A 10,956-nucleotide genomic window follows, 5' to 3' on the forward strand; every position below is an offset into this window, starting at 1 on the left:
ATATCTTTGCAATGATTCGTCAACTAGGAATACCTACTTTCTTTGTGACATTTAGTGCTGCTGATAGACGATGGATCGAAATACATAATTCTATCCTTAAGATGTTAGGAAAACCACCAATGACACCAGAGGAACATAAGAATATGTCATGGGATGAACATTGCGATATCATCATGTCCAATCCAGTTGCAGCTGCCAAACTGTTTCAGGAAAGACTACACACATTTATCAATGACGTGATTATGTCACCAGCTAATCCTATTGGCAAAGTCAAAGACTACTTCTACAGGACAGAATTCCAGCAACGTGGCTGGCCGCATATTCACATGGTTGCGTGGGTTGAAAATGCCCCCAAATGGGTGAAGATCCAGATAATGAGGTCCTAGAATTCGTTGATAGATACATATCATGCGAAATTCCACCAGAAACTGATCCTGAATTACATGAAATTGTTACGAGTGTGCAAGTTCACAGTAAAACTCACACAAGATCGTGCAGAAAAACCGGGAAGACATGCCGGTTTAATTTTCCAAAACCACCATCAGACAGAACATTCATTTGTACTCCAACAGTAGAAAGAGATGAAAATGATGAAGAACATCAGAAAACCCTAGATCGTGAAACGAAAGCAAAAAATATGCTGAACAACATTTGGGAACTTTTGCAGAATCCTGATCATGACTTTGCAGATTTTTATGACGTTCTTTGTTTAGCTGGAATTGGACAAGACGAATTTGAACAGGCACTAGAGACGCTTTCAAAGCGGCAAACCATGTACCTAAGAAGGCGTCTTGAAGACCAATGGATCAACAATTACAATCCAGACCTGATTCGCTGCTGGAATGGCAACATGGATATTCAATATGTACTCGATCCATATGCATGCGTTATGTATATTGTTTCTTACATTACTAAATCAGAAAGAGAAATGGGTGACTTGCTCAGAAATGCTCAGAAAGAAGCAGCACAAGGAAACAATGATGCCATACAGCAATTACGAAAGCTTGGAAGTATCTACCTCCAAAACAGAGAAGTTAGTGTCATGGGAGCAGTCTACCTTATCTGTAGTATGCCTTTGCGAAATAGCACACGAAAGGTAATGTTTCTGCAAACTGCGTTAGACGGACAACGGATATCTCTGCCTCTGACACAACTACAAGCAAATGCAGGTAATTCTGAGCAAGTATGGCAGACTACTCAAATTGAAAAATATCTTGATAGACCAAGTACGCCAAAGTACAACAACATGTGCATGGCCACGTTTTACTCAACTCACTATCAAGTGTCGGCCAAATCGGACAATATCAATAGAGACCCAGATGATAACGTAGATGATGAAACCGATGATGACGAAGCGTCTGATCGTCGTGATAAACTAATACAGTTGAACACCCATGACATCAAGATGAAAGAACGTAAAGGAAAGTCAGCTGTCATTCGTTACCCAAGGGTATCAAAAAAGAAAGACAGTGAGAGGTATCATATGAATATGCTACGTTTGTACCTTCCTCATAGGAGTCCAAATATCAAGCCAGATAGTTTTCCCACCTACGAAAGTTACCATATGACTGGATACACAACTATCAACAATGACAGACTACGAGTTAAAGACGTGGTTGAACAAAACATGTCAGAATTCGAACCGAAAACAGATGAACTAGATGAAGCGTGGGAAGTACTTCAAGAAGTAGAAAATATGGAAGATGCTTGGGCAGGAATTGCTCCACAATCTGAGCAGCAACGTATTGATGGTAGATTAAAAGATGTCAGAATCGAAGACTCAGATGATGACTTAGCTGAAATTGAAGTTCCTGAACTTCAACCAGGAAATAGACATGGCCAACGTGATGCAGGTTTACCAAGGTGTGCTATTGAAACCCGTAATCCAGATATAACTGAAGAACAGGCAGAGACTATGATGCGTCAGCTTAATGATAAACAACGACAGTTATTTAATCATGTTGCTAAATGGTGCGATGAAAAAGCCAGAAATCACAGAATAGACCCATTTCATATCTTCCTCACTGGAGGTGCAGGAACTGGAAAATCGCATGTGATCAGATGCATCAGTTACTATGCTCAAAAGAAATTTGCAACAATGACCGAGTCCGCTGATGATGTAACTGTGCTATTAATGTCACATCTTGGAACAGCTGCATATAACATTTCTGGTCAAACCATCTGTACAGCCTTAAAAACAGGTATTAGAATGGCCAAAGATTACAAACCTCTTGGAGAACAAAGTCTCAGCACGCTCCGCACAAAGTATCAACACGTACAGCTTGTAATTATAGATGAAATATCTATGGTTAGTGCTACTCAGCTATCGTACATTCACGGACGATTACAACAAATCAAAGGAACATCATACACTTCCTACTTTGGCAATGTATCTATCCTGGCAGTAGGAGATTTCTTTCAATTACCACCGATAAGTCCACCCACACCTTTGTGTTTCCCACACGAAGAACCCTTGAAAGACTTGTGGAATTCACTGTTTGAGAAAGTTGAACTAACTAAAATAATGCGACAGCGGGATGATGCAATATTTGCCCAAATGTTGAACCGACTTCGCGTGCGGAAAAAAAACGAACCACTAGAAGAAGCAGACAAGGAACTCTTACGTTCCCGCATAGTTCATGAGCACATTCGTCAAGCACCTTCTGGCGCGTTACACTTGTTTTACCTCAACGTGGATGTTGACAGTCACAATGAAACAAAGTTAGCTTCACTAAACACGGAAACATTTACTATCAAAGCAGAAGACGTTGACCAAAAGGGTGGCAGAGTGATCAAAGTCCACGAAACACCACATGACACATCACGTCGAAAAGACGACACATCACTTGTACCATATCTGAAGTTAGCAGTAGGTGCTAGAACTATGCTAATAGCTAACATTGATGTTCCCGATGGTCTTTGTAATGGAGTATCTGGTACCATTAAAGGAATTGAATTCGGTAACTCCAAGAACATGCCAAAGGCTGTCTATGTCAGGTTTGACAGTGACAAAATTGGAAGGAAAGCTCGATCATCACAAGTTATACCACCTGAGTATGTATCGTGTGTCGCTATAATGCCACGCAAGGAAACATTTCAATTGAAAGGAAGAAACTTCAGTACCACAAGAGAACAGATTCCATTGAAACTTGCTTGGGCCGTTACTGTTCACAAAGTCCAAGGACTGACAACTGAACAAGCTGTGATTTCTATGAAATGTTTCAAAGAATCAATGGCATACGTTGCACTTAGTCGAGTGACAACTTTAGAGGGAATGCATTTAACCAACTGTGATTTTTCCCGGATCTATTGCAATCCTGATGTAGCACGATATGTTGCAGAGATGCCTACTTGTGATCTATCCAATGCCAATCCTATGCTACCCATCGATCAGAATAAGTATTTCATAATTGCTCATCATAATATACAGAGCTTACGTCGACACATCGAAGACATGAAGAGCAATACAGAAATTAGGAAAGCACATGTTATTTGTTTATCAGAAACATGGTTGACAGACAATAGTAGCCTAGACTCTCTTGCAATAGAAGGCTACTCTTTAGAAGCAATACATTCTACTCGAGGCAGAGGTGTGGCAATTTACATTCAAAATGGTGTCAACTACACAGTAGTGCCCATTCCAAGCGATGTATGTGATGCACTTGCAATTAGGACACATGGAAACACAAACATGCTAATTACCGTCATATACAAACCCGTTGGAACTAGTACAGGGACATTTTGTACAGAAATGAATAACATCACTGCACAAACTGATTTACTTGATACAGATTATACAGTCTTTGTTGGCGACTTCAATCACAATTTAATGGGAGGTAGAGCAAATGAGTTCCAGTCCTTAAGCCAATACCATCAAGTTATCACAGATCCTACCACGGCTGGCGGCACTCTTCTTGATCATATCTATGTAAAACCATGTCCTGCATTATATTATGCACAGGTACTTAATACGTATTATTCATATCATAATCCGACTTTCATCGCAATTAGGTATCAGTAATCTGGGAATCGATACCCGTATACGAAGAAGTACCCACATCTGCAGCATCACATCTGTATAATTTAGTGCAATGTCTGAAAATTAACCTATAGTAATTATTTAGTGCAATATTTATAAATATGTAGTGCAATATTTAATGCAATGTCTGAAATTGAACCTCGGAATTGAACCTGTATAAATTATTATGTGCAATCTGTAGCATTTTATATAGGACGTTTCGTGCAATGTTTAGTTTCCAATATTTGAAAGTAAATCTTTAATATTTAGTACAACCTGTATATTTAGCAAGTTTATAGTGCAATATTTAATGCAATAAATTGAACCTGCATATTTAGTACAATCTGTAACATTTAGCACGTTTAGTGCAATATTTAGTATACAATATGTGGAATTAAACCTATAATACTTAACATGCTTAGTGCAATATGTAATGCAATATACCCGGGCAATATATTTTAGTGAAAGTTATATTTGCGCGTATTAGTGCGCCTATAACAAATCCTACTTCATATGAAAATGTAGGCAAAAATGTCAGCCTGAATTATCAATAAAATAAACGGATATTTTATTTCTATCCCTCTCAAAGATAATAGTAGCTCTGAAATGTCAAGAACAGGAACAGGGTAGTGGAAATTACTCCACTACCCCCCCCCCTCCCTTCCATTCACCACCGCCGCGCCACAACGAGACCCCATCACCTGGCAAGATTTTTAGCCTTGAAGCGGCAGAAGGAGTATAGGCCACATCTCACGTATAACAACCACAGACATATCGGCTCAGCTCCCAGGGGACATGGCACAGTCGACAGCTTTGGTATCGCACGATGCTATATACGATCTTCTACCTCATCGGACAGAAGAAGGCCACACCAAGACTATGGAATATTACAACGGGCAGGTCATCGAGTTGTCATTTCAAGACGATCGACCAAACATGCTACAAACATTGACAATACTGATTTGAGGATGAAATTCTGTTTCGACGCATGCAGTACCAAGAAAACAATGGCCAATTTACATGTATGTTGTAAGTACATTTTGATAATATTCAATGAATAGTCCAACTGCAGCCCTGATTAAAATCTTTTAAGATTAGTATAGAGGCTGCAATGACCATTATACTTCGTTGTTTTGATTAATAAAAATCATAGATACAATTACATTGTCAATTTCCAAAACTAAAATGAATCTCTTCATAAAATAGCCTGTGTCTTCAGAGATACCACTGTAATCTTACATTTGTTCTCATTAAACAAATTATATTTGTGTCCAAATCCCTGATATTGGTTAAAATTTTATATTACATTTACCTTTTTTTGCAGGTTTCCTTAAAGGTTTTCCAGACCAACACACGTCCATGGGACCAGGGCTAAGCCTATAGAACTTCATATGAACCAGACCAAGGCCTTATCATGAACATGATGACTATAGGTCCTACTAGGCGACAAACTTGATGAGAATTCGGTCAATATATGTCCCTATGTTAGCCTTTCCACGTTTACGGAATATGCGAAGTAAGTCTTCAAATTGGGATTTCAAGATCATTCAAGAAAATCCGTCACAAAAGAATAACCAAAGATTCGAGGAATGTTTTACAAATCAGACTTTCGAGGACCAAATTCCTATAGCACATCAGTACCAAGACTTAAAACCCAGCTTGATCTGCAAAAACATTTTGTAAGTACACTTTTTCATTTGATTAATTACAGTTATAATTGATTGATATGATTAATTCCTCAGTGAAACCTTCAAGACATCCAGTTTCTTTCCAAGGTCAATAAAAATGTTGACCAACTTTTCGAAATTTCCACCAAAAGTCATCAAGAAATGCTAAATGTTGCTCAAAAATCATAAAAAACTTGTTTTCGCCCAAATATTTTTTGTGAAGTTGATCCTAGATACTTCTAGTTTTTAAAAAAATTTTTAGGATTTTCTCAAGAAATTAGCATTTTTACCCAAATTTGACCTCCCAGATGGATTCATCAAGTCTTTTCTATTAAAATATGTATATCTTTTCTGTCGATCAACAATTTAGCAGTTATGAGGCACAACATTTTCCATAATTCCAGTGTTAAGACCAGTACCACCTGGAATATTCGCGGGCAACTAATTCGGATGACTCCGGGGATGACCATTGATTTTCATTCATTCATTGGAAATGTTTATTGTCTTAAAAAATTATTTCTATTTTTGTTTTTCTATGATTTTCTTTGCAGCATCTTTCGCAAACACCGCCGGCGGAATCCGCCTGAATCCACTAAGGGTCGTGTATGCACTAAAGTTGGTTATCAAAATAGCTTTAAATAGCAACAATGAACGTGGCAAGGAACAAATATGAATTTAAAAGGATTTTTACCATTGGAATTTATATATAACTTTTAAATAGTATAAATATGCCGTGACCCGTCCACCATTAAGTTAGGCAACAGGACGCGGCGACCAAGAGCCAGGACATGCCGCTGAAAGCGCCCCGTCAAACTCGGATAATAACCCATGCATATCCTGACCAAAATCCAGAAGACGGAACTGCATCTGATGGAGTGCGAGCGCGGTTATGGATCTATCCTGGAAACTAGACTTTCTAACCTGGAATTACTTTTGTGCTTCAATTTGCTGAATGGATTTCTTGTGCTTTTGAGCTTGAATACGTCGGACAGAGCCTGAGACTAGAACAAAGCAGTGTGTGGACTTTTGCAGTAATTTTGTTTCGTAAAAGGTTTTACTACATGCATGGGAATGATTTCCTATGCTGGAATATATTTCGTGTTTGTTTCCTGAACGGACAGAATCATGGAAGCTAAAAGGTGAGCTTGTATTCTACGTCATAAACTTTCGCACTTCTTTTTACCTGAGTGCTATTTGCCTATTTCTGCTTTGAAATAATTATAAACTATGGTGAATGACATTTGCACCGGGGACGAAAAGTATCTATTCTGGCCGCAGCCGAGTGTCTGTAGCCCACGTCCAGCGTCTGTTGTTATTTTAACAAATGTATCTTTTTTGCTAACTCTGTACTTAGAAATTTTGTGCCATATTGTTACTAATCTTTTAAGATACAACTGTATATTTCACGTGATCCTATTGAATGTAATAATTACATTGAATGACTTGTTGGTTGATATTAAAGACCCATTCAGTGATTTGCTCATTCAGAAGATTATTATCAAAATTCAGTTATTTACACATAGACTGCATGGACTGCAAGTGGTTGAGCCAAAAGCTGTGTATTCAAGACAAAATATGACATTTTACATGAAAATGTAATTTCTCTATAGCTCGGATGACTGCATGGGACTTTTTAATGTCATTAAACTGAATAAGGCTTGTGAATTGTGCTAAATTGTTTATTATGTTTGTTTATCAAACGAAAGAAAATCCCATCTGTCATTTAGTGAAACCGCATTTTTTTCTAAAGCCATGCTTTATTTTATATAAAACTTTGATAAGGTTGTAAAAAACTGTACATCTTGATATGAGACTGGGAAAACTTTTTTATTTTTTTTGCACATGTTTTGTAAATATTTTGCGATACATTTTGTCATAAAACAAGCAAAATAATTATGTAAAATCAGCTGTTTTGATTTTGTTATATCTTTCGATGACTATGTTCACAGACCATCTGCGAGAGTTAATTTTTTTAGAGCATTGCTATGTGCGCGGTGCGTTTGTGCATAAAGGTCTAGTAACCTACGGATAGTACCGGTATTGTCTGGGGAAATGATGTACACCTGTGTTTTTGGTACACCACTCCCGTAGTTATGGGCGCACCATTTGATACTCAGGAGGGGACGTGGAAGTTTTTTAACAACCCCCCCCCCCCCTAGTGAGTGAATGAAATATAAAATTCTATTTAGCTGTGTATCAAATGCTGCGCTCCTATTTATGTCACAAACAAGGTTGTTTTTGAAATTATCAGGTGCACTTCTCAGAAATGGGTTTGGTGTATGTGTATAATGTACAAATTGGTATCAATCGGTCTTCTTATTCTCTTTGTTCTTTTGCTCCTGATTGTAAACAATTAGTGCTTGAACATAATCCTTCACAGGCAACGATGACAAACTTTGTATAATACATAATTACATTACTCTTGACAAATTACAGATTCCCAACAAACATAAAACTAAAACCTTTATAATCCAAAACAATTCTATAACGTGTTGATAACTATAATTATGTAACTGTTTTAAGAAAACGTGTGCTAAATTGCTTGCACCAGAAAATTTTAGTTTTAAATACCGGAATGTAATTTTCTGTTTGTTTTGAAAATGTTATGCATTATTATTAAATTCACATAGCTTCACATGTAGAACGTTGCATTTCACCCAGTTTTCTACGCGCACGGCATGCATGTCCAGACGGGGTCTCCCCATCCAGAAATAGCCTGATACCCCGCCTGATACCCTCCTTTCATATTTTCGCTTCCGACTGTCATGCGTAGTTTTTTTTCCTGGATCGTATTCACCATTTTTCTCTGATCTTTGCCGCGATACGTACCGACGATGTATGCGCCGCATTTCCGTACAGGACCGTGTATACTGAACTTGTTTACAGTCATCAGCGAAACTTAAAGTTATGGGCGGGGCTAAAACATTGCCGCTGCAATAACAACAAACAAACAAGTTCGTAGCCGACGAGTTCCTGTAGCGTGTACCATATGTAGGAGTTGTAAATCGGCCCCAATGCGGATTTTGATTTTCAAAATTTTGGGAAATAAGTGTGATTTTACTTTTAATTTTACAATTAAATCAATGTCAACACTCACCAAAATTTTCATCGGATTTTGGCAAAATTTAAAGCAAATTCCCATTTTCAACCGTAGGCCTACATGGTTTACTGAGAAATGTATATTATTATTATTATTAGTGTTATTATTATTATTATTATTGTTATTATTATTATTATTATCATTTTATTATTATCAAATATTATTATTACTGTTGTTGTTACATTTCAATTCCGTACAAATGACTGATTAAATGTACCAAAGACATTTATCACAGAAAATCATACTCATGTATTCGTTGTATTCTGTTTGTTGTAGTTTTTATGTAGGCCTATCGCAATATCTGGTATACAATGTATTTTACCAAAACAGAACTCATTATTTACCATGATATTTTACTTAGCAAAATATATTAGTGGTGTGTTCTATTATTATCTGTCAATTATAATTTGAATCTTCTCTATTCTTGAGATCATGTCATGTGAGGGGTGACTTCCGGTCAAAAACCAAAAATTAATTTTGTTTATTTCGAAAAGTAAACAGGAAATTGACTTTGCTTTCACATATGCATTGCTACTATCCAGTGCCTGCAGTAGATTTTTAGATTCGGGATCAAAGGTCATTAAGGGGTAACATGTTGAAAATATTTATGACCCCAAAGGTCAAAGTTAAGCGGTCAAAGGTCAAACTTTAAGACTGCCATTTCCGGCCCCGGCTAGGTCCAGATCTGTAGCCAGATCTAGTTACCTAGCCGGGACACCGGCTAGGTCTTGTGATGCTATCGGATCTTTCTTACCTAGCCGGGACACCGGCTAGGTCTTGGGATGCTATCGGATCTTTCTTTCTTTCTGGCAACACGTGACATTTTGCGTGACTTGCCACGTTTCGCCCTAGCTCTCTTATGCTTTGACCGATTTTGACCATACTTAGTCACAAACACCACTGACCATGTCCCCACATGTGACATGACATTGAACTCCATTTGACCTTTGACCTGCTCACAATGGCAAAAATGCGATTTTACTCTAAAATGCTTCTTCTTCCACAAATAACATGTGATGGTGACATGCTTAGGTCATGTGACTTGACTTTGGTCGGTGTCTATAGGGTGTTCACAGATAAGGGGTCAAAGGTCATTAAGGGGGTCATTTCCGGTCTGAAAGCTAAAAATATTCAAAAAATCACTGTTTTTACAAATTACATAGCAGAGTGTTGTCATTAGCACACATGCATTGCTATTAGCAAGGGTCTTTGGGGTGTCTACAGTTTCGGGGTCAAAGGTCATTAAGGGGTCGCTTCCGGTCAAAACCAAAAATCGTCAACTATGTTCATTTTTTATATCTCAAAACGTAACCAGACCAGAGTGACATTAACTTCATATATGCATTAGTGTTACCTGATGTACGCACGGTATTTTTATTTTTTTGGTCAAAGGTCATTTAGACGTCATTTCCGGTTTTAAGCTAAATAAGTTCAAGAATTTTTATCTCCATAACTAAGCACAGTAGATTTTTTAAATTTAAACTGTAACAATGCATTTTCTCGGTGTATATGAGGATTTTTTTATATTGGGGTCAAAGGTCATTAAGGTGGTCAAACCGTCAAATTTGCAATAAATGTTTAAAATTACGGAAAAGTAGCTGTATCTCAGCCTATGGAAGACGGATAAAGCCCCTACATGCTACAGTGATGCACCATTAATGGTGTGAGATGTCCATAATAGCCGGTCAAAGGTCAAACTTTAAGTTAAGACTGGCATTTCCGGCCCCGGCTAGGTCCAGATCTGTAACCAGATCTAGTTACCTAGCCGGGACACCGGCTAGGTCTTGTGATGCTATCGGATCTTTCTTCTTTCTTCTTCTTTCTTCTTCTGGCAACAAATTTCAAAATGCTTCTTCTCTTACATGTTACATCCTACATTGACGTCACTTGCACATATGCATCGGCTATATCCAGTGTCTATAGGGTGTTAACAAATTTGGGGTCAAAGGTCATTAAGGGTCATTTCCGGTATAAAACCAAATATCTTCAAAATGCTTCTTCTTCCACAAATTACATAGTACGATGATGTCACTTGCACATATGCATCGGCTATATCCAGTGTCTATAGGGTGTTCACAGATAAGGGGTCAAAGATCATTAAGGGGGTCATTTCCGGTTTGAAATCTAAAAATATTCAAAAAATCACTGTTTTTACAAATTACATAGCAGAG

The 10,956-nt window shown here is 37.7% G+C and overlaps 1 protein-coding gene across 1 annotated transcript; it reads left to right on the plus strand.

The window, feature by feature from the left end:
- Positions 1–637: 637 nt before the first annotated feature.
- On the plus strand, positions 638–4,021 carry LOC140142348 (uncharacterized). Its single transcript, XM_072164317.1, has one exon. It carries the CDS (start codon positions 638–640, stop codon positions 4,019–4,021), a length of 3,384 nt encoding a protein of 1,127 aa, XP_072020418.1.
- Positions 4,022–10,956: the final 6,935 nt, after the last annotated feature.

The sequence above is a fragment of the Amphiura filiformis genome, chromosome 20, assembly GCF_039555335.1.
Source record: "Amphiura filiformis chromosome 20, Afil_fr2py, whole genome shotgun sequence".
In the NCBI taxonomy this organism is placed as follows: Eukaryota; Metazoa; Echinodermata; class Ophiuroidea; order Amphilepidida; family Amphiuridae; genus Amphiura; species Amphiura filiformis.